Below are 26833 nucleotides of genomic sequence, written 5' to 3'. Positions count from 1 at the left end.
AGGAACTATTCTGTATTTACCCTAGGGACTATCCTGGGACTTGTTGTGTATGGCCTTATGAAGTTAGTTCCTGGCCAGTAAAGCAGCCATCTACGGGTTTCGCACAAGGAAAAACTTTCTAATACACTACTAATGGGTTCTCCATCTTCAAGGGCATTCAAGGAGGCTTAACAACCATCTTGTCAAGACACAGAGCAAATGTATGTATTAGGCAGATGGCATTCAAGTTCTCTTTCATTCCTGAGATGCTGTAGATTCAGTGTAGTTTCAGTGTTTCTATTCTGTAACTACAATGTCTAATTTTATTCCCTCCATGGCCTTCCACCAAATCAGCCCTTCTGTCTTCCCTTCTTTCCCCTTCAACCATTTCATTCCAGCCAAGTGTACTTATAGACTTGGGAAGCTTAAAGCATCTAGAATTTTTCTTCTCCTTTTCTACTGTATCTGTCTTAAGAAGTCTACCTTTTCCCATCCCCCAGTGCCTTCTATTTTTATTCCTTCATTCTGAAGTTAACTCCATGTAAATCGACCTCAGGAAACCTACCCTGATTAATGAGTTGGGAAGGAAGATACGAGGAAGTAAAGGCACAGAGCAGAGATTTGGAGAAAAGTCCAAGGCACCCCACCCAGCCCTCCCAAATTCAGTGAGTGACTCTGGGCAACTTATTTAATATTCCTGATCCTTGTTAATTTATCTGAAACATCTGGATAATATTAGTACCCACTCCACAGAGTTATTCTGAAATTTAAATCCTGCAATGCATGTAAAATACTTAGCATGGTATCTAGCATACAGAGAGTCCTCAGTGAAAGTTAGCAAGTATTTTTGTTGATGCCCATCAAAGGGCATTTACTATTGAGATTCTGTTCCTTCCTTTCCTTCAGCTTCCAAGAGAAGAGAGAGAAAGAGAAAGAGAGGGCCTCTGAAAGAATCATATACCTTTTAATGTTTGTCTTTAGCACTGTTTCCAAGATTGCCCACCATGTTCATGCCATGATGCTGTAGAGTGAGAAACATACGAGGAATTTGCCAAATGCGTCCTCCCTACAGAAAGTTAAAGAACATGAGAAATCAATAGAAACATAAAACCATCTACCATAGATATCTTAAGGATACCTTAAGATGGTAAATATGAAATATGTATAGTTTCATAGTTCATTTCAAATAATATTTAACATAGTATGGGCACAAAACTGAATCAATCTGTGAGCAAATCTAACAATGCCCCTCACAAAAATAACATGTTAGAGGGCATCTGGATTCTACTTTCCATCCTCAAACATCTCAACCTCTGCTTTTCCCCTTCCTCCTTCGTTCCTACCAAACCATCCATTCTGCACCATTCTGGAGCAGTTAAAGACTCACACAGCTTAGAGCCCAAGAAATGACTCAGGGAGCCGCCCCATTTGACGTCTACTCTTCTCCCTTCAAGAACATCCATAGAAATCGGGAATCCCATCTCTCACTGGAGAGTGACAAATTTTACTCCCACATCAGGCAATGTTAAAAGGAGAGTTGTTATTATTATTATTATTATTATTATTATTATTATTTTCGGTTAGGAACGGGACTGCTGCTTTTGCTCGTTTCAGTTTATGTGCATTTTTGTAAGAGAGCCGGATTGGGAAAGAAAACCCAACATGATGGTGAAGCAAAAGCTCTATCTTTTGTTTTACCATCACAGTTTTACTCACATGTAAATTCTCGTACTGTGTTTAAAAAATCAGACTTGCCATGTATTAAATTGAGTTCTGTGTCTGCCAGGTATTGGTCAAACTGAACTGAGTTTTCTTCCCAAATTAGTTGAGTCATGCTTATTAAGATAGAGAGACCAAATTAGCTCTGTAAAATCAGCTGCTGCCTCATGTAATGCCCAAGCTTAGCTACCTCTCAGTTAAAGGATCAAGGGTTTGCCCATAGAATTTCATCTTCCCTCCCTCCCTCCCTTTTACCCCAGCCATTTCTCCCCCTTCCCTTCTCCTGTGAGTGGTGTGCTGGAGCCAGCTTGTACCAGCTGGTGAGGGAAGATCGTTACGAATTTTCTGAAATTTTGTGTACCAATTGTTAAACATAGCAGGTATCAAATTATGTAAACTTACAACTAAATAAGTTGCATCAAAAACAAAAGGGAGAGATAGTCAAAACCTCATTACTTCTGAACTCTTTACTACATTTTATCATTATCTTTGTTCTTAGCATTATTACGTCTGTTAAACGGTGGAAACCATAGGCTACTGAGCACCTCTCCCCTACTCTGCAGCCGGTGACGTTAGCGTTGCTATGTGAAATCAAGCCAGGGTAAGATAGCTACAGCAGGGAAATCAGCAAATGCTGCAAATCAGCTTTCTATGTGTTGTTTTGTGCAAAGTTTAGACCAGGAGTCTTCAAACTCTGGCGGGGGGCTTGTTTTGTGCACAGTTTAGACCAGGAATCTTCAAACTCTGGCCGGGTGCTTGATTTTGTATGACTCTTGAGCAAAGAATGATTTTTATGTTTTTTTTTTTTTTTAAGATTTTATTTATTTATTTGACAGAGATCGCAAGTAGGCAGAGAGGCAGGCAGAGAGAGAGAGGAGGAAGCAGGCTCCTGCAGAGCAGAGAGCCCGATGCGGGGCTCGATCCCAGGACCCTGAGATCATGACCTGAGCTGAAGACAGAGGCTTTAACCCACTGAGCCACCAAGGTGCCCTGATTTTTATGTTTTAAAACATATGACTTTTATGAGTCTGGCATTAGGACTTGACTGACAACTGAATTTCATGGAGCACGAGACAAATGAACCCAGTCATCTCGCCACCAGAGTCACATTAGCTCCACAAACCCAACAACAATAAAAATACATTTTGATTACACAAAGCATTAGATAAGGCAAAAAATTTTTTTAAAAATCTTCACTTCACAATGGTAAGTGGATATTTGGCAATTATCCAGGTAATTGGATCAATGTAAGTAGCCAGACCATTCCTGCCCCCTCCCTCCAAAAAGTCTATTTGGGAGCTTAATGATCTACTTTGCCACAATTAACTGAATAATTACAGAGTCTGCATCCCTTTATTTTTTAAGGGCAAAAACCCACCTCTGTGTCATTCTGAAACCCATAAAAGCTTGAGAATTCTTGAAGGGGTTGTCTTCATTTAAAGACCAACTTATGGAATATCCACTGAATTCTTTAGATGTTTACCAAGACTGCAATTCAATTTCAAAGCTGAAAACCAGCAGAAGCAAAATATTTCCATTGCTCTGACTCCTGTTCCTTTCCCCGATAGGCCCAGGGTTTTGATACCTGGCATCAGAGTCCCACCATCCCAGTCTAATTTAGGCCCTTGGTGTCATCTCTTCTCCCCAGTGGGTTATCCTGTCTCCAGCCATTTTTTACATTGCAGCCTGAATTATCTTTCTGCAAATCATATGTCACCTCTCTCTTCAATTGCAGCCTGTTGCCTAGAGAATAAACTCCCAATCCCAAAGTATAAGGCATGTCCATAAGCCTCCTAAGTATGCAGCTCCAGTCTATCTAGAGTTGTATCCTTGATGAGTAAGAAGTTCCTAAATCAGTGGCTCCTAAACTTGAACATACGTTAACATCAGCTGGAAGCTTTTAAAACTCCTTATGCTTAGGTCACATACCTATCAATTAAATCAGAATATCTTGGGCTGAAGCCAGCATCTGACACCTTAAGTAACACCAAAATTGTAATAGTATTTTGGTCACCCAGATTCCCTGGAGGACCAGAAACTCTTCTTAGAACTGTACTTATTTATTTTTATAAATCTATTGTCATAGTAAAGACAGTGTTCGGTGATTTGTCTTTATGTATCTCCTCCATCAAACTTAAGCCCCTGGAAAATAGGGCCTGTTTTTAATTTTTGTTATATTGATGATATTTAGATAGTACTTGGCAACCTAATAGAAACATGACAAATGTTTGTCAAATCAAAGAACAAATGGATGGACAAATAAATAAATTATACCAGCCGGGAGACATTAAAAAGAATGAGGTTTAAGAAGCTTAAAATAAGGAATACTCTTCCTTATTTGAGAAACAAGGCCATTCATGTCATTTTTTAATAAAGTGGATCATTTAAAGGATGCAGCAGCCCGTTTGTTGCAGAATTGATCACCACAGGCCTTAATAAATGATCATGGTGGACAGAGCATTGCCTGGTCTAGTCCTGTTTTGTCATTACTGTTTTTATTGAGTACTTGATAGGTTTCAGGTGCTTTCCTCATATTTAATCAACAACAACTGTCCAAAGTCAGATTCATTAGGAACCTCATTTTATAGAGAAGGAAACTGAGGTTGACATGGGATGAGGAATGACCCACACTGGCTGAGCCACATTCAAACCCAGGAAGCTTGTCCTTGGCACAGAAGCTGCCAACCAGGCTGTCCAGTGGCTCTTGAACCAGTCAGCAGTTAGACTCATTTTAAGGAAATTTACCAAGACCCAACTGGAGAGTTTGATTAACTTGTCTGGATGAGCCTTGGCCATTGGTACTTCTTTTCAAATACCTTCAAGCAGTTATGATGTGCAGCCGGGGTTGAGAATGTCTGCTCTACACTCTCTCTCCTCTAAGCTGATGTTACCTCACAAAAGCTGCTTCTTTAGTTTTCTTCCCTAAAAAGAAATGGCTGAAACTGCTTATCTTGGTGATAATTCAAGCTGGAATGTCTAGGAATTATCCCTGCCCTTTATCAACTCTTAACTTAAGGCAGGGCAAAGAAGGTCTCCTGGGATCCCCATATGCAGACTTCCAGCCAGCATTCTCCTGGATTTTTTAGCCCCTACTGAAGGGAAATTGGGGCTATGACAAACCAGCACTATAGTTTATTTCACAAAATGCAGTGAAGGAATAAAAACTGTGTAACTCCTTAGGAAGAATAAGAAAGAATAAATGTAGCCCAATGAGTACACCTTGCTAGCCCTACTTGAAGACGATCGTTTAGCACTGGGGAAAGAGACAGGGTATAGGAGGCTCTACTGACTAGTAAACTAGCCCTTTCATAGATGACAGTGGGTTCTCTGCCTTGCCTCAGGGTGACAAGTGTGAAGAAGTAGAGAATACAATGTGTCCTCTCCAGAAGGGAAACCCCTAGGAGAAGAATGAGGGAGGGCCGAGCAGATGAAAACTACTGGTAGTTCGAGAACCTACTATTCATACAGAAGAATACGGGGCCAGGACTCGGTAGTCCCCAAGGAAGAAGGATTGCCCTTGGGAGGGTCTTACTTAGTCTGCTCTGCTCCAAGGCCAGAGAGGAGCAACATGGCTTTGGGATACGATGTCTGTGCCATTACTTAGACAATCTCTACTGCCTCTCTAAGACAAAAAGCTGAAACCACCCAAGAAAACTCATGGTGTCAGAATGACCAGGGCCCAGTCTCTGACTTTTAGGCCCATTCCACCCTGGTCTGGGTCAAAGAGAGGATGTACAACACCTTCATTTTATTATTCTTGGCAAATCATTTAAAGGAACCGAAGGCTTCCTTGTACTTCCACCATGTGCTCCTAAACTATTGACATGGCGCCGACCCCACCTGATTGTCATTACCTGTTTAGGTGTCCATCTTCCCGGTTTGACTCTACTCTCCAGAAGGGCAGGGCATGCTTGTCTTGTTCACTGTAGTAGTCTCAGCTCCCAGTCCTGTGCCTGTTCATTTATAAGAGCCTACTAAATGTTCAATGAGCGAATAAATGATTACACATAAAGGCTATCTGACAAATGAATACACCGATACTTGCTACCTACTTCACAGGGAACTAGGGAGACAGGAGCTGCCCTACTTATTACAAGAGCTCTCACAGTTTAGACTAATTGTGGCTTATTTGGGTTAAATAAACATGTTTGTTTTCCTGACATTTTCTTGTTTTCTTATAAAGCCCATATAATTCTTAACAAAAGCAACAAAACCAAACTATGGATTCAGTGTTTGCAGTTCTCTGAAGATGTACTAAAGCCCCTGGAGGCAGTGATCCCCGGAATGGCGTGAGCCAGGCTGGCTGGGGTCACAGGCACTGCTCCTAGGAGTCCGTAACGGTAGCGAAGGTCAAAGCTGTAGAAGGCTGCTTATTACCAACAGGAAATGTAGAAAACACCTTGCCCTTTAATCTTCAAATTACCTCAAAGGAAACAAAAAGCAATGCTCTCATCAGGCTTTATCCACAGAGGAAGCACAGCCTTCTTTGGACAGTCCTGATTTTAAAGCCTCATAGGTTATGATGACATCAAAATACTTAAAGTGTTTCAAAGAGCTCTTTCAGGAATACTCCAGTTACAAAACTGAATGTCATTATTCTCTATTACAAATAAGAAACATTGGTCTGGTTACCAAATGATTTCTCCCATAGTCTCAGAAATAGGAGAAAACCTACGGATGCTGATCCCCAAACCACAAGGCTAGTACCACTGCCAGCCAGCCTTACCTCCAAAGACAGTTAATACAGACCCCCAAAAGTACTCAAGACCCCTTAGTACACCAGCGTGTAGATCTGAATTTGCATGTTTTATATACTCCTCCCTGCCCCCAAGTTCCCAAGGACATCCTAGAAATAAATTAGGGGCCTGGCAATGGGGATAATGTTAAAAATTAAGAATCACAACCATTAGCAAACTAAGAAGGGGGAGAAGTAATTCCACACTTTGCATTAGTACATTTGTTTACCATATGCAAAGTGCCTTTATAAATGATAAAGCACTAATTTTCATTCTGGATGTGGGACTCTCTTGTCCAGGGCATAAATCTTGCTGTTATCAAAAGCAACGGCCAACCGTAAAAACATTGATAGAGCTCCATCTTTGTACCAGACACTTTAGATTCTAAGCGCTTCTCACGAATTATTTGATTTAGTTCTCACAGCAACCTGAAGATGTATGTGCTATTATTGTCCTTATTTTGTGGGTGAAGAAACTGAGGCCCAGAGCTTAACAGAACCCCCAAGGTTATATAGCAAGGCGGAGAGGAGACCAAGATCTAGGTCAGGGAGTCTCTGACTCCAAAACTCACGTTCTTCTCATTATACTATACTTTCTTCAAAAAAGAAAGACATTATGCCACTATGACTGAATTAAATTCTCTGTAGTTTGGGGATATTGAAGGAATCCCAAATCCCAGAAAAATCAGTCAGTGAAACTTACTCAGAAATAGTTCTGGTCATTAAAGACATCCCCAAAGTACAGGGCCAAAAATATCAGTGACTTTAATGACACTAGAGTAGAAATACAGGTCAAATCCAATTACAGAGGATCTCAAAGGAACATCCAAGCTCTTATGGTATTCTGGAACTTTATTATATTAAATAGTGCCTGCTCGAACTCCTAGAGGACTCACAGATCCTCCCTGCCTTTCTTCAAATTCTGGTACTTGTCTACCCGTCACAGTTTAACCCTTGATTATATATTATGTTTTATTGTTCAACATTTTATCACATATGCTTAAGCTTTGTCTCCTTAACTAGATTTTAAGTTCCTTAAGAATAAAACTGGGTCTCATACTTTGTCACTCTTTCTAATTTATTATGTGCTGATATGTGCACAAACTGGGTGCCTGCTGACATAAGTTACTTATTGATTTGTTTAACAAATACATCAGTGGTCAGCAAACTTTTTGAAAGGGAACTAAGAGTAAATATTTTAGGCTTTGCAGGTCATCTGGTTCTCACTGCAGCCACTCAACTGTGCTGTTTTATTTTAGATGGCGTCTATCAATACATTGAGCTTGATTGTGTCCCAATAAAACTTTGTTTATAAAACGGACAGAGGGCCAGATTTGGCCTATGGGCTTGTCAACCCAATGGAGAGTATATAAGATAGGCTTGAGGGGCTAGGTTGGGAGATGTTTTGAAATCTCAGCATTCCATCAGCAGCTTCTCTGCCTCCCCCTCAAGTCTCTAGCCCATTTTTACAGTCCTAACTCCTGACCAAGCCAAGTATTTTTCCACAGCCTCTTACCTTGGACTTAAGTTTAGTTCAGCACAATATTTTGCCATTCATTTTCCTTTGGGGCTCCACACATCAGTTTAAAAAGAGAAAAACCAATCACAAAGTGAAGAGCTGACATGGTAGGTTGCATCGATAATAAGTAATCAGAAAATTCTTCAAATGCATTCCATCTAGCAGTCCCTGATACTTTTTTTCTGATTGCTTCCCCTAGACTGCCCTGTAGATCATCAAGGTAACTTGAAATATGCATTTCACCTGAATTAAAAATCTGAAGAGAAAGCTGATCACCGCTGGCAATAGGGTCACCTAAAGGGTAGTCAGGATACACATCCCTTCCTCCCAATAGTGACTGCTTCTTTCTGAGAACGAAAGAGCACCATGAATGAAGGAAAACACCTTTTCTCTTTCTTGATTTAAACATTCAGCCCTTAGTTTTGAAATAATGTTAATAAGTCCTTAATGGACTACTATCTTGGCCTAATTTCAATGTGCATCAAACAGACTGGTCATTATTGTTTCTGGGCTCACCACTTTATTTCACAGAGAAGGCATGTGGCTTGCCTAGAACTGTGGGACTCTACCCAAATCAAATAATCATAAGGTCATCCCTCTTTGGTGTTGGTGCTGCTATGGTGACCCAGCTAGCCCCACACACAGCTAGGTAACGGGAGATGCAACTCAGTTTGCTGTCCTAATATGCAATCCACCCAGCAATTCCCCACACCCTGTTCTGTCCCAGGACAAAACTCCCTTATGTGAAATCGGCCATATTCAACAACAGCTTCCTGAATCATATGATGCAGAGCTGCCTGTGTTGGTAGAGACTGGGCGGGTGGTCTCTGCAACATCTACGGTCACTTCCACGGCACACTTGTAAAATGGGAAGATCTGTCTTCTGCTATCTCAATGAGCCCTTTCCACATCTTGCTCTCCCTCCCTCTTAGCACTCAGGCGCTGAGACTCACAGATGTTAGTTACCACGGTGGCCTTGGTATTTAAAGCCTATAATCTCTTCATGTGGAATTAAAGGCACTTCCTTATGTTTTAGTATGTTCCAGGCATTAGGAAGCAACTGGGAAGACATGTTTCATGTAGAGGTCCTCTATGCCCAGTAAGCCTGATCCTTAACAATGAGGTAAAGTGAATAGGTTTAGTGCGACTGGCAGAGAGGCAAAGTGAGATTAGAAGAGAATGGGTAAGTGTGGTCTCCCTACTCCAAAGAGCTCTAATGGCCCAGGTCTGCTCCAGGCCGAATTGGCAGAGGCTTAATCCAGACTGTGGTTAGGTCCAGATTGGAGAAATTCAAGCTTGAGCAAAATCTCAACCAACAGGCCCCTTTCTTCCCCACGCCTGCCCCTTCTCATTCTGTTTCAGGGCTCTCTGATGGCTGTTTCATACTTAACTACTTTGCAGTCTCATGGAACACAAGACTTCTATCTCCTATATTATTTCTTACTCTGTTTGTGAAGTTTCTGGTAAGTATGTTTTAGCTCACATTCTCCATCTTATTAAAATCCTGGTAATGAACTGCCTGGGGAATTAGGGAACTCCTTATCACGCAGAATTTTGTTGAAATGAACTGAGTATTGGTGAGGTAATTGGACACGAAGGATCCTTCTAGACTTCTGTTAGAAATAATAGCAACAGGAGTGCCTCGGTGGTTCAGTTGGTTGAGCATCTTATCTTGGTTTCAGCTCAGGTCATCATCTCTGGGTCCTAAGGTAGGGCTCTGCACTCAGATAGGAGTCTGCTTGTCTCCCTCTCTCTCTGCCCCTCTCCCTGCTCAAGCGTGTGTGCTCTTTCTCTAAAAAAAAAAATAAGCAAATCTTTAAAAAAAATATTAACAGTGTTGAACATAATGCTAATAATGATGTAGTAGTAGTAGTAATAATAATAATAGCTTTTTTGTTTGCAGAACATCTGATAGATTGAAAATCTTTTTTGAATATGCTTTATAACTTGATCCCATTTATCCCACAAAATTGGTAGGACAGATATCAGTTAGGATCCCCAAGTTAAAGGTGAGGTCACTTGTTGAAATTTATATAGATAAAAAGAGGTTAGAGTAGTTCCCCTTTCCAAGGGGTGTCTCTCCCATTGTATATTGTTTCCTAACAAAGAAATGAACCATGACCTGAAAACAACTGATAACAAGTTTCAAACCATTTCCCACCACTAGGAGAAAGAGGGCTTTCCTTAATTCTTTATTTCTATCATATTTTAGTACAAAATTCCTAGCAAAAAGGACGATTCATACTGGCAGCACAAGCAAACCATCAGAGGTTGTTTAAATCATTTTACAATCACACACTCTTAGGGGGCATCCTGAAAGCTGCTCTTTCCTCTCTATTCCAACACATTCTACTCTAGGAATAGAGTAGGAAATGTAAAATTTAGGGGACATTTACACAACAAAGAAAAGAGTAGTAAAGCATACTGTATATTTATGTTTCAGATTATTATACCATAAGAAGTCAGTTTATATTTTTATACAAGCACACATAGCTATAAAACCGAACATTTTCAATGTTTTGATGATTATATCCTATTTTCAAATAACTGAAGCATACTAATTTCCCACAATTATCTTGGTGGATTATGTGGTGAATTTTATCTTAGTCATTGCAATGGTATAAAAATCATAGACCTGGACATTATTTTTTTTTCATACTACAAATTTGTTTCAAATTCTGGTATACAACTTTAAATACCAAGTGTTAACACATATTTTATCTTGTAATGACAATTATAAAATCATCATGAAAACCCAAAGTCATGAATAGCTATCTGAGGTATTATAATGAGACCTCCAGAAACACAGTGGAAGTGTGCCAGCACTGTGGAAACCAATGGAAGTTAATGTTATGTGTATTAAATAAGAATTAACCAATTATAAATGGTCTTTTGCTAACATAGAGCCTGCAACTTAGTATGTTTAGGTAAGTAACAATGACCTGATTTTACACAGGTTATTCAAGAAGAAAGGAGGCAGAAGTCTGTCTTCATCCTATAAGGATGGAGCTTTAAGAATTTGGGGAAAAAAGAATTTTTAAAAAAGAGAACAAAGCTCTGTGGGCCAGGAAATGAACAATATGGCAATGCTGAAGTCATTGCGATGTTATGTATCTTTGTTTTCTGTATGACTTCTAATCTTCAAGGGTTTTCCCTTTTCTTTTTTTTTCTTACAATATAGAAAGTTTAAAAAAAAAAAAACTTCCTATTTTTTCCTATCTTCTTGAGTAAACTCTGAAAGATCAGGACTTACTATTGTATCCTCTTTTATCCCAACTTGGATTTCAGTATTCTATAAGTCATGCACTCTTAAAAAGAAAAAAAAAGACATTACATGAGTAAATGCAACTAACTCGTGGTGTAGTGCAATAAAATAAGCATTTCTAAATTTCTATTCACAAGGCACTGGACCAACTACTTGGGAGCCAACTGGGTTGTATTTATATTCCCTGAGTTATTGGGAAAGGTAGACTTTGCTCATAGGCCCCAAGGCTTGAAGGTAAATTCCTTTACAAAAGAAATGTTAAACGCTTGCCAAAAGATTTTAACAAAATTGTACAACCAGTTATGCCTGTATTAGACTGACAATATTCCCATCCCCAATGTTTAAGGACCAAATCCCTTATCACAGACTTTCTAAATGCCCACTGACCTCATCAGAAAAGACTTTAAATACTGAAAAGCCGTCCAACTCCTGGTAGCAGATACATATTTACTAAACTTCTATTTTTCAGTTGAAAGCTCAAAAATTATTACTGGTAACGATAATGGTCCTTGTTTTCCTGGAAGTGACAGAGGCACATGATTTATTTTCGAAAAAATGCCTATGGAGCGGCACCTGGGTGGTTCAGTGGGTTGAGCCGCTGCCTTCGGCTCAGGTCATGATCTCAGGGTCCTGGGATCGAGTCCCTCATCAGGCTCTCTGCTCAGCGGGGAGCCTGCTTCCCTCTCTCTCTCTGCCTGCCTCTCTGCCTACTTGTGATCTTTCTCTGTCAAATAAATAAATAAAATCTTTAAAAAAAATGCCTATCGAATACCTGTCTGAATAACCATAGTTAGTCCATCTTTCTTTCAAGTAAAAATAGTGTCCCGTGAAAATAAAAATATTAGTTCAGCTTGCAACTCAAGCACAGAAGTGGTTTCCTAGGGACGAGTATGTGGTACTCCTGTGTTCAGCACAGGTGCTTTGCACATACTTCTTTTTTTTTTTTTTTTTAAGATTTTATTTATTTATTTGACAGGCAGAGATCACAAGGAGGCAGAGAGGCAGGCAGAGAGAGAGAGAGAGGGAAGCAGGCTCCCTGCTGAGCAGAGAGCCCGATGCGGGACTCGATCCCAAGACCCTGAGATCATGACCTGAGCCGAAGGCAGCGGCTTAACCCACTGAACCACCCAGGCGTCCCTGCACATACTTCTTATGTTTTGACACAGAATTTAAAAAGTGTGGAGCGCCTGGGTAGCTCAGTTGGTTGAGCCAGGGGCTCTTGGTTTTTTTTTTTTAGCTGAGGTCCTGATCTCAAGGTGGGGAGATGAAGGAGATGCTCCTTTCGGGGAATCAGGGCTCAGCCGGGAGTCATGCTTCAGATTCTCACCCTCTGCCCCTCCTCCACTCGCATACCCGTTCGCTCTCAAAAAATAAATCTTTTAAAATTGAAGCAAAAAGCTGAATTCTAATAAAATTAATAATTTTTACTGCTTTATGAAGAACATCCTCAAGCGACACTGGCTTTTGCCGCGGTGCTCCGCCTTGAATCACTCTAAGACGCCTGACTTTACTCCCCATTGTTTTTGCACCACTGGTGCAAATATCAACACAGTGAAAGAGGCAAAGAAATCCTAGTATTGTCATGAAAATAGTTTTCACATGGCAGACCCATGAAAGGGTCTCTGGAATTCCTGGGGGAATTCCGTGTTTTGAGAACCACTGGGTGTTTGTACATACAGAAATCACAGTTCCCTTTCTCTTCAGTTACTAGTTTTTGACGTTTATTTATTATTACAGGTTTGATCACTGCACGCCAAAGACACTTCAAGGCGTCGAACACATCCAAGCGATACACCCAAGCGCGCGTGCAGCTCCAAGACTCACGTAAGAAGAAAACAGCGCTTGGGGAAGGGGGTGGTGGTTCAGACCTCTAGCCGGGGCTTGCGGTTGCCCCCGGCAACGATTGTCGGGGGCGGGAGCGCGGCCATCGATTAGTAATGTCTTGCGTCCGTCACCGGAGGTGGGGGCGGGGGCATGGCTGGAGAAGGAAGGCCTCCTCGGCCCTGCGGTCGCCGCGTGTTTTCGGTTGCGAGGCGGCTCGCTCGTTCTGCGATCTATTGAGAGTGGCTTCCGACAACCCTGGGTTGATGTCGGGGAGGGAGGGAAGATGGCGGCCGTGGCGGCGGGCGGCCTGGTGGGAAAGGGGCGCGACATCAGCTTGGCGGCCCTGCAGCGCCACGACCCCTATATCAACCGCATCGTGGACGTGGCCAGCCAGGTGGCTCTGTACACTTTCGGCCATCGGGCCAACGAGTGGGTGCGTGCGGACGCGACGGGGCCGTGCAGGCAGGGCGAGGGTGGGGACGGGGTCGTCAGACTCGGGGCTCCAGAACCCAGTGAGGGGGAGGAGACGCTGACGTTCTGGAGGTGGATGGAGGTGGATGGTGGTGATCGCGGCCTGAGGGCGAAGTTGTGGCAACTAGACCCCTAGGCCGGGGGTTTTGAGGGAGAGGGAAGCCGCTCTGAGAAGCCACCTGAAGTTGGGGAAAAGACTTAAATATCTACGACACCCCATGTGGGAATACCAGACGGATCAGGGACGGGACCCGGAGCTGAAGGAGGGGGACCTAATGCCTTGAGGGCGGAAAACTGCTGTAGTTTGAGAAAGTGAAGCAGGATTCTGTCACAGTGAAACGTGGCTGTAGGGGAGGCAAGGGTAGGGGACGAAGGAAAAAGCCGAGTTCTGGTTCTGAAACATCAGTCTTAGATGGGACGAAGAGGAGTCAGACCATGGCAGAGGGGAGAAATTGGACTTGTGAACTCAGGAAATACAACCGAGAAAAGAGCAAACATCGGCAAATAGAGGACAAAATGGGGGCTGGGTCTAACACTTCGAAGGAGGTTGCCTCTCTTGGAAATACCGTTACACCACAGCCTACCAAGACCAGAATGAGTTTGAAATTTGAGTCCGTTTGGGAGCCGGATTATTTAGTGCACTTCTCAAAGCAGAAACCCAATAAATAGCAATGGGGTGAAATTGTGAAATTCCTCACAATTACAGTGGGGTAGAAGCCTAAGACACTTCAGTCCTTTGCAGCAATTACTGCGTGTGAAATTTTGTAACAACCCACTTGAATAGAGGGAAATGTAATTTTTCTTTTCCTCATAATAATTTTTGTCCCAAATAATAATCCATCCATTACATAGCCATCCATCATTTTAAAATAAGTTGGAAAACAGTATAAAAAACTGGGCCAGGATGAATGAATTTCAGGTGATTTTTAAATGTATTCTCTAAGACATCAAAATTCAATCAAAGGAAAACGTGCATATTGAACAAATTAATATATTTTTAACATTTGCATTCATTTACATAGCCCACTTCTCTCTAGTGTGGACCTTGACCACTCTGTAATTTAAAAACTCACCTGAAAATAATTAGGAGAAGTAAAAATATTTTAAAAAGAGGCCCTAGAATGGGAAAGATGAAAATAGTTTTACCCTAAGTTCTTTTTTTTTTTTTTGGTTAAGATTTTATTTATTTATTTGACAGACACAGCAAGAGAGGGAACACAAGTAGGGGGAGTGGGAGAGGGAGAAACAGGCTCCCTGCTTAGCAGGGAACCTGGTGCAGGCCTGGATTCCAGGACCCTGGGATCATGACCTGAGCCAAAGGCAGACGCTTAAGGACTGAGCCACCCAGGCGACCCATTACCCCAAGGTCTTAAGTTAGGAATTTTGCTGGAACAGAGCAAGGAATTTAGGTCTGTACTCCTAGTTGTCAAGCAGAAAAGGAAAACGGGGAGACGTCTTTAATATTCACCAGTCTGTAACACTTGGTCAGCAGAGAGCTTACTTATTTCCTCCTCATTTTCGGGGGAACTTGTCACCTGGGTCTTTATGTAAGGAACATAGAGCAATGTACTGGGTGATTTCATCAGTGGCAATTTAGAAAAAATACAAAGATATTCTACATATTGCATTGCTATTACACTGCTGTATAAGAAGATGCCAAAGGCATACTGTGTTAATTCTGTCAAGGTAGTTTTGTGGGAGATAAAGAGTCAGAGGTACAGTAATGTGAGCCTACCTAACAGTGGGATTAGAGTCTGAGGAATCTTGAGAAATTGTTAACATGTAGGGGACAGCATTCCTCTTGGAAAACAATTGTCTCCTATAGGCTTTTGACAGGATCTCTGTGATAGATACCTGTTCAGATAGTTAGAGGTTTATTAGATAGCCAGTAAAGTCCTTCTAAAGCCTCATCAAAAGGTAGAAGTGTCACAATGCATTATTTACAGGAGTTATGTTTTCCTGCTTCCTGGACTTGTTGCCTTCAGACAGGGCATAATTCATTCCGTAAAAGGTCATTCTTTCAAAGTACTAATCTTCAAGGCTGTGGTAGCCAGAAAAAAGAGACCTAGTTCAGATGCAGAGCAATTGCTGAGGGTGAACAGTTTGTCACCCCTGACTCCATATGCCATCACTCAGGGCCTCTGGATGAGAGCCTTTTGAACATAAACCTACTGAAAGCAGAAAGAACATTCTTGAGATTGGAAGTGAAAGTATATGCAAGAAAGCAGATGGGAGGTAAAGAAAGGGAGTTCTTACTACACTGAAATAGATGAAGAATGACTTCAGGCGTTCAGAGCAGGAGGTATTTGGAATGAAGGGTAGATAGAAAATGAGGTGTTTGAAGGAAGGATTAAGAAAGATTATGTCCTGCCTGGAATAGGAATTTAACAGAACTACTTTCCATTCATAATCTGGAAAGACTGCTCCCCCCAAGTACCTATATGTCATTTAAAGAATGGATTTTCACCTCTCAGTCCTTAGAGCAGTGGTTCGTAAGCTAGTTTTGCTTTCGTCTCCAGGGAACATCTGGCACAGTGACCAGAATTTTTGGTTGTCACACTAAGAAGGAACATACTACTGGCATCCAAAGGATGGAAGTTGGGGATGCTGCTAAATATCCTTTATGCAGGACGAACCACCATGACAAAGATTTATCTGGCCCCAAATGTCAGAAGTGCTGAGCTTGAGAAACTGCCTTAGTGTGACTGTTGTCCTGTTTCTAGCTAGTGTTTTTCAGTTTCCTGTGTATCAAAATCAATCACTTGGGGGTTTTAAAAGTGTAACTTGCCAGATGAGTATCTCAGGATGTGAAGTCCAGGCATTGCTCTGTTAAGGACTTCATAGGTGACTTACATGCTATGTGCATGATTGAGAGAGGTGTATGGGGATAAGTGGAGGCCTACTTTTTTATTGTGTTAACATAGATAATTACAGAGATTGCTTTGGGTGGTTTCAAAAGTGTCAAATGCTGTACCGAGTCCCAATAATTTGCCAACTAACACAATTTTATATTCCATCTTACTATTTTAAATTTTGATCTTAATTTTTTAATACATGTTAGATTTTATAATAGAGTGTAATATTGAATCATTAAATTGTACGTTTAAAATTCTAGCCAAAATTCCCCTGGACTATAAACTAATAATTTAACATAGAAGTCCTCCTTGTCTGGAGGATCTAATAAAAACTTGTTCTAACTATACTCCAAAACCCCAAACCTAAGCTTTGCCCTGAAAGGGGGAAAAAAAAATCTGGTTGCCCTTGGACAACACCGGAGGGGCTAGGAAAATGCATCAGTTTGAGCTGTTTCAACCTTGATAGATCATAATTTACATTTCCAGAGCCCCTTTTATCTAGGTATAATAGAGCACTTAAAATATGTTTTCTAATCAAAAGATCTGAGTGGTACAGGCTAGTTATCTCTCTTCAGTGAAGAAACAGAGACATGGAATAATAAACTGGTTAGCCCCATGTGACCTGGCAAGAATCCCATTCCAGGTATTCATAAGCAAGATTTAAGAAATCCCCTGTACACGTTAGTGCTGCCGACAGTGCTCCTGGTGGGCAAAGTACACAGTGGATTTTGTTTGTACAGACTTTCCCAGTTATGTGTCTGGATCCCAAAGAAAACTCTGGAAAGCTGTTGCTTGATGTTTATTCTACAGGGAGACTAGGCCTGTGGTATTGGGCTGTGGGAGTCTGCCCTGAGCCAGTCGGGGAATTTCAAACTTTTTAAGAACCTGTTGCAGTTGAAGGAGGCCACAAATTCTTTAACACTTTCAATGAAGAGGTGGGGTCCATTACCTTGAGGGCACTATGCTAAGTGAAATAAGCCAGAGAAAGGTTCTGATATTGTTTGAGTTCACTAATATGTGGAATCAAAATAAATTGCATGTTGCAAGTTGGGAGGACAATTTTAGGACATGCCTTTTACATTTCTGATTCTGGGTTTTTCAAAACTGAAATTGGGCATGAAGTCTTCCTTTCTTTTCTTTTTAAAGAAAAGGTAGTTTCCATTGCTACTTCAGGAGGAAGGGAAGCAACTCAAAAGCTATTAGCTTTATGTGTTTGGATCGCCAAGATGAAAAAGTCTGAGGTCAAATACTGGAAGAACAGAAGTGTTTGGCCTTGCAGCAAGTGGTCCTCGTGATGCATGTTCCTTAACCTGTATCTCTGTTTCAGCTTCTTATCAAAGTAGCAAATAATACAGGATATTTAACTTTTACACATTTATTCTTGAAGGTTCTGTGGACTGTAAATACTTGCCAACTGTAGTGGTTGAACTTCAGGAATGGCTACAAATTTTAGACTGTTTGGGTACTATTTATTGTTCTATAGAGGCCATTTTCTCAGTGATTAATATTGTGGCAGTTTAGGTAATTCTTACCACTTAAAGTGCACCCAGCATATAGATTTCTCAACAGTTAAGAGTTAACCATGTTTGTGTACACGAGGAAAGGTAAGTCAAAATGTTTCTGTATCTTTTTGTTGTATTTTTTTTTTTTTTTTTCATTTCAACTCTGTTTTTCAAAGCATAGTGGGAAAGGGCCACACTTGAGAAGTAAGGATATTTTTCACAGGACGCTGAAGTGATTTATGCAAACTTTTTATAATAAATCCATTTTAAGGATGAACTGTAATCTTACCAATGTGTATGTATTAGAGAAAAGATTGACTAAAATTGTTTTAACTGTTATAAATTCTTTATTTCTAATTACATATTCTACTATGAGGAGTAAAATTCTTGTTGCTAAGTAATTTAATATCCATTAGCTCTTAAACAACAATGTTTGGTGGGGCTCCTGTGTGGCTCAGTGGGTTAAGCCTCTGCCTTCAGCCTAGGTCATGACCTCAGGGTCCTGGGATCAAGTCCCACTTCAGGCTCTCTGCTCAGCAGGGAGCCTGCTTCCCCCTCTTTCTCTGCCTGCCTCTCTGCCTACCTGTGATCTCTGTCAAATAAATAAATAAATAAAATCTTTTAAAAAATTGTATAAAAAAAACAGTGTTTGATGATGTTTGACATAATTTGGGACATAATGGATTTTGATTTCAGGACTCCTAGTACAGTTCTTTGGGCAGAGAATGTTACTTAACTGAGGCAGCTGTTTTCACATCAGAATCACCTGACAACTTAATGAACATGAGGCTGCTGCACATCACCCCTGTAGTCTGAGTCTGTAGGTCTGGGGAATAACCCAATAATTTGCATTTCCATCAAGTTCCCAAGTGATGCTGATACTGCCAATGTGGGGTCTATACCTTAAGACCCACTGGAGTAAGGTGACCAAGAGAATTGCCGAAATTACTTGAACATGTGAGGGGGTCATGCTTCCAATGTTTTATGTGCCTTTAAAAAGTTATCATTTAATATTATATATACCCTTGTTCTTAAAGAGTGCATTTCCCCCCAAAACTACAGAGTACTTAAATTTTGAATAATTTTCATAATAGAGATTAATAATTAAATATTAGGTTAGATAGAATGGGGAAACTAAACCGTATAAGTAGCAAATGTACCTTTTAAATTCTGCGTTATAATAATCTAATGACTAGCTAAAACGAAACTTTTTTTAAAGTATACATTGTACTAATGAACGTTTTCACCAGGGCCTGGGCTCCTGTCTTTGGAGAGATGGAAGAGAGCGTTTCTAAATGAACTGAAATGATAGTTCATCACTTTCACTTTACCACTTAACCAGTTTCTCTCAGGCAGATTTCTTGAGTCCTAGCTTAGCAATGTTTCTAACTTGATTTCAAAGATCCGATAGCGACTCTAAATATTCCACACCACGTTGGTGATTAATTTGTCTGAAAACTACTGCATCATTGCTCTCTTCTGGGCTGTAGTCAAAGTCAGCTTATTGACAGAAGATCTGCTCTCCTTGGTGACAGGATATGGCAATAGAAGATGAACCGAGAAAATAAAGAAGGGGATAATGAAATGCAGACACTAGTGACTTCTGCAGCCACATATCCAGGTCACAGGGTAGAGGACAAGGCAGCACACTTATCTCCTCTTTCAAAGGAAATCCGTGGAGCGTATTTATTTTTGTATTGCTTTAGCTAGAGGTGTATTGCTGTCCCTGTCTTTGGTAAAGAGAGAGAATGATGGTTTATTTCGTGAGTGACAAAAGTAGAAGAACTGCTTCCTGCTGCCTAATGAGCAGAGCCACAACCTGGCTGAAAACCTGCCTTTCTCCTTTCCCTAAGAATAAACCCTCCTGTTAAGTGGATTTGGCCTTACTTAAAACTGACTATTCTCTAACTTCTGTGAAAGTGCCTATTAATGAAGAGAATATACACATTTTGCTGTTTTGTTTTGTTTTGTTTTTTAGGAAAAGACTGATGTGGAAGGAACCTTATTTGTTTACACAAGGTAAGAATATTTTACTTTTATGAAGAAACTGACAGTCTTTCAACGAATATTTTAATTTGGTTGTGTTGCTCTTCAAATGTAGTTTTATTCCACAGAGAAGTGAAAAAACCTGAATCTTGGTTTGAAGTTATTAGTGATACAAGGAAGGGAATACTGAGTAATGTCACCTGGTATAGTATGAGAAATACTAATTTCAGAATGTAATTTAAACTCCAGTATTGAAGAACTTTGTTCTTTTTAAAACAGTATTAAATATTTATCCTTTAATTCAAATGAGTAGTACAGAGTCCTTGAATATAATGCATTGGCAAGAAGCTAGAAGTACACTATTAAGAATATTAGATATTTTAATTACTATTTGGAAAAAGGTTTTATTGGTCACTCCCGCCACCCCCCGTCATTGATTCTTTAAAGAAGTGTGCTCCAAAATTAAGGATGTCTTTTAGTCCTCTGTTATATAGTTAATAGAGTATATTTCAGGATAAATTTGATAAATTCACGTTTTTTGTCATTTGTATGAGAAATTGTTAATATCACATAGTATGCATATTGTCTTAATAGTTCAATGTTTTATTCGTATAAACATTCACGTAAACCTCCATTATTTTCATTTGGAGGACGAAGATAAAATACAAAGGGCTAGTACAAACCCTTCTAGAGCTAACAGCTTCATTGGGGAGACAGAAAATGCATGTGTGTGCATGTACACACACACATTTTTTTTTTACCCTTTCACGTTTAAAGGTAAACCATCCCCCCCAACAATAAATAAAAGTAACCAAAAAATAAAGATAAGTCCCAATGGATAGCCTATTCTTAGATCCAGTTGATAGGTTATAAGGAATGAATGGACTTCTGTGATTATGGAAGACTTTATCGAATTGGTGCATCTCAAGTAGGCCTCAGGAATAAGGTAGCTCTTGCACAGAAGAGAGGGAAGGGCTGTCTCAGCAGGAAGGATGGAGAAAGCTGAGGCATACGACCTAGTGTGGTGAAGGGACAGTAAAGAAAACGACTTTTGGCTGCAGAGAATTTATCCTGGTTTATATCAGTTAGAAGACAGTAAAGGTAAAGAGATTTTGCTGGCTTGGAATGTCAGACCAGGGATTTTGCAATTTATTTTCTTAGCAGTAGGGAGTCACTGAAGGTTTATGAACAGGAAAATAACAGAGTTATGGCAAAGTGTGTGGGGAGAGTCAGTGTATTAGCATTATGAGGACGCACTGGTTCTAGAAGTTGGACTTAGAACAATGAGAAAATTATTGCAGTGGAGTAGATATGAGATGATGAGAGTATGAACTAGAATGGTAGAAGCTGAGACTGAACAAATTTCTTGAAAGATTGCACATATAGAAGGAATGATGAAATTTAAAAAAACAAAAAAACAACTACGATTTTGAAATAGAAGACAAAGAATGAAAGAACCATAAGCAGAATAGAAAGATAGGAGGTGGAGAATCTGGTTTGAAGATAATTTTATTTTGAAATAATGATTTTGGTGTAGTATCAGGGCATTTGAATGAGCTGCCAGGTTCCACAGGCCAGGTTAGGGATGGGGATACAGAGCTTCGAGTCACCTGCCTTAAACTGGTCATTGAAGCCATGAGAGTACAAGTGTTCTCTGAAGGAGAAGAAAGTGATGAGGACTAGTGGTTGAGTTTTCACGACCAGAGATACAGAGAAGAGTCAGCCATATAGACACAAGCAAAATGAGAATGTTGCAGAGAGGCGGGTTGCAGGCCCAGTGCAAGGATGGCAGAAGAGTGTGTCAGTGGAGGCGGAAGCCACAGTGGGAGTGGAAAGAAAGGAACAGATGGGCAAGACCATTGGGGTAGGTAGAGGAGGTTGGTTTATTAGAAAAGTGGTGGGAATGCCTAAGAGCCATTGGCTGCTTTGGTTTACATTATGTTCTAAAACATTCTGAAACACCAGAGCATACCACTGAGTATAGACTACTCTTGAGAATTTTCAAATGTGAAAAGAAAACCAAACAGATAAACTCCGACTTATACCAAGCACACACACACACACGCATACACACAGTGCATTTCTCATTCATTTCATACAAGTATTATTCTTTTGAGAAGTGAAGAAAAGGTGTATTAATATATGCTAATGATTGGTTTTAGGGATTTTTAGTAGGTGCGCGCTCTTTCTCTCTCTCTCTCTTTTTGACTGCTTAAGATTAACAAATTATACAAGTATTTTCTCTTTTGTACCCACACCAATTGAAGGTTTGCATTTTCAAGTATTTCTTAATATACTCTGAGTTCCAAATGGAACTGTCAGTTCAACCATAGGTAGAGAAACAACTCTTTCCTTGTTCCTTAAACTCTTCCCCAAATCTAACTCCTCTAGAATAGGAGCTTTCCCCATCTCCCCTCTTGCCCGGGGGTGGGCCATCAGATAGATGCCAGATTCTAACATGTTGAGGTCTTTCCTCAGTAGAGAATGACAGAAAGCTCATAAAAGTCAGAGGGGTGGGACGCCTGGGTGGCTCAGTTGGTTGAGCAGCTGCCTTCAGCTCAGGTCATGATCCCAGCGTCCTGGGATCGAGTCCCACATCGGGCTCCTTGCTCAGCGGGGAGCCTGCTTCTTCCTCTGCCTCTGCCTGCCATTCTGTCTGCCTGTGCTCGCTCTCTCCCCCTCTCTCTCTCTGATAAATAAATAAAATCTTAAAAACAAAAAAAGTCAGAGGGGAGTTTTTAGTACAGGTAATGGGGCTGCTGGTGATAATATTTTGACTTCTGTTATGGATATTGCTTTGGAGGAACTGGCACATTCATCCCCGAGCCTATTTTATAAATTATGAGATGGTATAGTAACCATACCATTAGAGAGGTGAGGTCCTGTTGTGATAATGAAATAGCTGAAGAATCAAATTCTGATTCTGTATAGAAGTGCCTAATCCCATTTAAAATTTTTTTTCTTTATTTCCTGCTATGGCTTGCTTTCTGTAATAGAGAGTTCATAGAGACACCCACTGGTGATTTTTGAACTTGACATTTCCAGAGGACCCTCTGTGTGAGAGATCTTGAGAACTCTTTCCTTCTTCCTTGGAATTTAAGTTGAAATGATTATCGTGACTCTAATATTGATCATATGCCCACCACTGCTTTACCTTTTTGTAAAATAAGTTAGTCAAGGATTGGCTTCCATCAAGTTTAACTTTGGAGGTCTCAAAATTCTGTAGTAGTACTGTAGCTGTATTTTACTTCGTTAGTAGCATCAAATGGCTAATTTGAAATAAAACTGAAACATAAACACCTTTTCTTCCTATCGCTCAGAACATTTCTGTGGGTTGGTTACCCTGCTGCCCTAGTTTAAAGTAAATAAATGAATTCTGCTTGCTTCAGTTTCAGCGTAGAAGCATTTGGTGTTTCATTTGTCACCAGAAGTTGCACAGTTGGATTACTATATGGCTGTCACCCAAGAGTAGACAAATGCACATGTAGTTGTTAGAGTTACACTCTGTGTAATTTGGGTTCTGCCTGACAGAGAGTAGGCACTGAAGGTTTATTCACTGAAACGAAAAATAAAAAGTCACTAAATGCCACACTGTTATGGAGGAAAAACTTTTATAGTAGTTTATCTATGAAGTTGTTTCCTTTACGAGGAAGACAAAATAGCTGCTTCTTGAATTAAATTCTATGATCTTTTAATTGTACTGTATCTCATCATGGGTTCGTTGACCCAGAGGGGCATCATTTTTTTAAGAGATTTTACAGCTTCAATTTCAAACCAACACTAACATTTTTTTTAAAATCTTTTATTTATTTGACAGACAGAGATCACAAGTAGGCAGAGAGGCAGGCAGAGAGAGAGAGGGGGAAGCAGGCTCCCCACTGAGCAGAGAGCCCGACGTGGGGCTCGATCCCAGGACCCTGGGATCATGACCTGAGCCGAAAGCAGTGGCTTAACCCACTGAGCCACCCAGGCGCCCCAACACTAACATTTTCTATGAAAAATTTTTTCGTATGGTTGTGATGTGCACTCAAGATTCTTTAGAAGTATCTGTCAGTAATTTTTTAAAGTGGTTAATATTTCTGCACGTATTTACAACCTAGAGAGGGAAGCAAGATACCTATATACACATAGCTAAATAAGTAGGACTTGCTTTTGCTAAAGGGACAGCAAGGGCAGTCACACTGGATATATTACATATGAAGTAGTACATGAATTAGTACATTAGTACTGTTAGCCAATAGTAAAGAATCATTGGTTTTTATGTGTACAGTCTGCACAAAGCTGTATATACATACAAAAAGATTGAGAGGCATATTCGATTATTAGTTCTATTGAAGTGTACTTCTGTGGAATAATTTGTCTTTTGATATCATCCCTACCCCTTGCGATTTTTAGGTCTGCTTCTCCAAAGCATGGGTTCACCATTATGAATAGGTTGAGCATGGAAAACAGGACAGAACCCATTACTAAAGACCTGGATTTCCAGCTCCAGGATCCTTTCCTTCTCTACAGAAATGCCAGATGTGAGTCTTTCTTAATGCATTGGGTGGTTTTATTTCTGCGTTTGGCCAAATGTTTAAAATTGTACAGTAGATGTCTTTGTGTTTGTGTCAGCATCAGTTAACTTAGGAAATACGCAAGTCCAGTTAAGGGAATTGCTCCTACCTCACGAAAGTTTCAGTGAAAACAATGTGAATAGGATGATGTTTAAGTATTTGAACCCTGTCTTCTGCAGCTAGACTTGTTTGTAGTATGAACCCATCAGAGATTTTAAACCTGAGTATGACTGAATGAGACAAATTCTTGGTCAGGATACTGCAGAAGGACAGACACATAGGCGGTGCTACAGGCACAGAATTGATGATTTAGCTAGTGGCACAGTTTCCTTATGTATCACCTCTGACCTAGCATCATGATAGGTTATTGGAAAAAGAGGGCCATATTCTAGATTGCCATCTTTTGAACACCTAGTAAATGAAAAACCAGAGTCCAAAGAGTTTTGGTCATTACGAATTTTGTAAACTTTGTAATGTTGAAGTTATATTAGGTAACTAAATGGTCCTTGTCTGATTTGATACAAGGTGTAGCAATCACCTGTTCAGTAGTCTCTCTCCATTTTATTCTTGTGATTGTCTGACCACTTGTGTTGGACTATTGGGCAACCCAGAGAAAATTTGATGAAAAATACATGAACTGCAGGAGCATCTCCATACACAGAAAAAATGAGAGCATACTTAAAAATAAATCATATGTGCCTGCCCGTGATCTGTGCTTTGTGCATAACTTTCAGAAAGACCTGGCAGTTAAGAAGTGTTTTCCATACATTTTCCACCCTGCTTGTGAGATCAAGATACAAGAATTTGGCAACTATATACTATTCAGTATAATTTTAATAATCAGTGTAATCCAAATAATATTTAATGCTTTAATTCCAGTGAATTGTTTTGTTTTGAAATAAAGTAGCATTTTAACTTATGATTATATTCATATATAATCAGGTTGTCATAAGTGGTCATCTGTTATTTAGAGAATTACAGTTAAGTTTTTATGAGAAAAAAGCCATTAAAACTGTAACATGACTTAACCAATGGTAAGTCCTGTGAAGTGAAAAATTTAGTAATATAGGGAAATATTTTGTTTTTTTACTCCATTTCTTTGCTAGGAGTGAAGTTAAATCAGTTATAGTTTATAGTTATTTGAATTATTTGTATGTTTGTAGATATGTCAGGTTTACTTATTTTTTTAGATTATTAGAATGTGTCAAATAATCACAAAAATAAATATAAAATAAATGAATATCAGTGACTTATAATAATCATTTTTGGTTCTTATTTTGGATAAATACATGGTCTAGTCAATATAGATAATATTTTATTTTAAATTCTTATCACCATATTACAGATTATATATCATATCACATACTGTATCAAAAATATAAAAATACAAACTTTCTTTAATGTGGTTGATTTTTAAAAATACCTTTCCTAAGTCCCACACAGTTTATCTGGTAGGAAATAGAGTTTAGGTGTAATAAACATATAAAACCTCACCTCTGCCCCAGGCCTCTGCTCTCTAATATGGTAGCCCCCAGCTGCAAGTAGCCACGGAGCACTGGACATGTGGCCAATCTGAATTGAGCTATGCTGTGAGTGTACAATACGCACTGATTTGCAAAGATTTAGTACCAAAAAAGAATGTTTAAAAAAAATCTCATTAATAATTTTATATTGATTTATCTGTTGAAATGATAATATTTTGAATCTATTGAATTAAATAAAATATATTATTAAAATTAATTTCACCTGCTTCTTTTAATTTTTTTTATTTAAAATTCCATGTGTGGCTCACATTTGTGGTTCACCTTATATTTCTGTTGAACAGCACTGTTCTAGGCATTTTCATTTATTGTACCATATTTCATAATCACAACTTTGTAGGGCAGACATTTTCACTGTCATTTTGCATATGACAAAAGTGAGGCTCAATGAGATGACAGACCTGACAGAAACCTGTAAATTCTGTGCTTTTTTTCCCCACTTTTTCCTACATCATCTGTATTGTTCTCTGCACTATTAAACATGAATGCAAATTGAAAGCAGCCTTCTGGATGCATAACAAAATATTTCTAATGAATTTCCATAAGAAAGGAATGAAATCAGTTGAAGAGCAAAGAATGGAAGGGAATGGATCTATTTGCCTTTCTGGGTTTATTTGCTTTTTATTTTCTCCTTAATATCTGGTACTAATTGCCTTTGCAGCCATAGTCTTTAGTTTTAGTTACTTGTAAAAGCCTTTCCAGTCTCTGCCATCAAAGGTTCACAGGAGTGTTTACCCCAGGTTGCTTTCAAAGTCTCAGGTACTTCTCAAATGTTTCTAGAGAATACAATTACTTTATGTTATAATCCTATATTCTTTAATAACATATAGATCATCCTTTGAACAAAGAAGTCAACTTCATTCAAGAATGGTTTTTAAGGA

The 26833-nt window shown here is 39.7% G+C and overlaps 2 protein-coding genes across 21 annotated transcripts in view; one reads left to right on the top strand and one right to left on the bottom strand.

The window, feature by feature from the left end:
* The window catches only part of CACNA1C (calcium voltage-gated channel subunit alpha1 C), a 737989-nt gene that overhangs the window by 691413 nt on the left and 19743 nt on the right, over positions 1 to 26833 (bottom strand). The window lies entirely within an intron of this gene.
* The window catches only part of DCP1B (decapping mRNA 1B), a 54612-nt gene continuing 40960 nt past the window's right edge, over positions 13182 to 26833 (top strand). The window contains exons 1-3 of the mRNA XM_082741049.1: positions 13182 to 13474; positions 19848 to 19888; positions 24251 to 24378. Of these exons, the coding sequence (XP_082597175.1) occupies positions 13325 to 13474; positions 19848 to 19888; positions 24251 to 24378 (319 nt within the window). The 5' untranslated portion in view covers positions 13182 to 13324. The remainder of the gene's footprint in view (positions 13475 to 19847; positions 19889 to 24250; positions 24379 to 26833) is intronic.

This window comes from Mustela nivalis (genome assembly GCF_964662115.1).
Source record: "Mustela nivalis genome assembly, chromosome: 7".
Lineage (NCBI taxonomy): Eukaryota > Metazoa > Chordata > Mammalia > Carnivora > Mustelidae > Mustela > Mustela nivalis.
The sequence above is the reverse complement of the archived record's forward strand: the minus strand, read 5'-3'. Positions and strand labels throughout refer to the sequence as shown.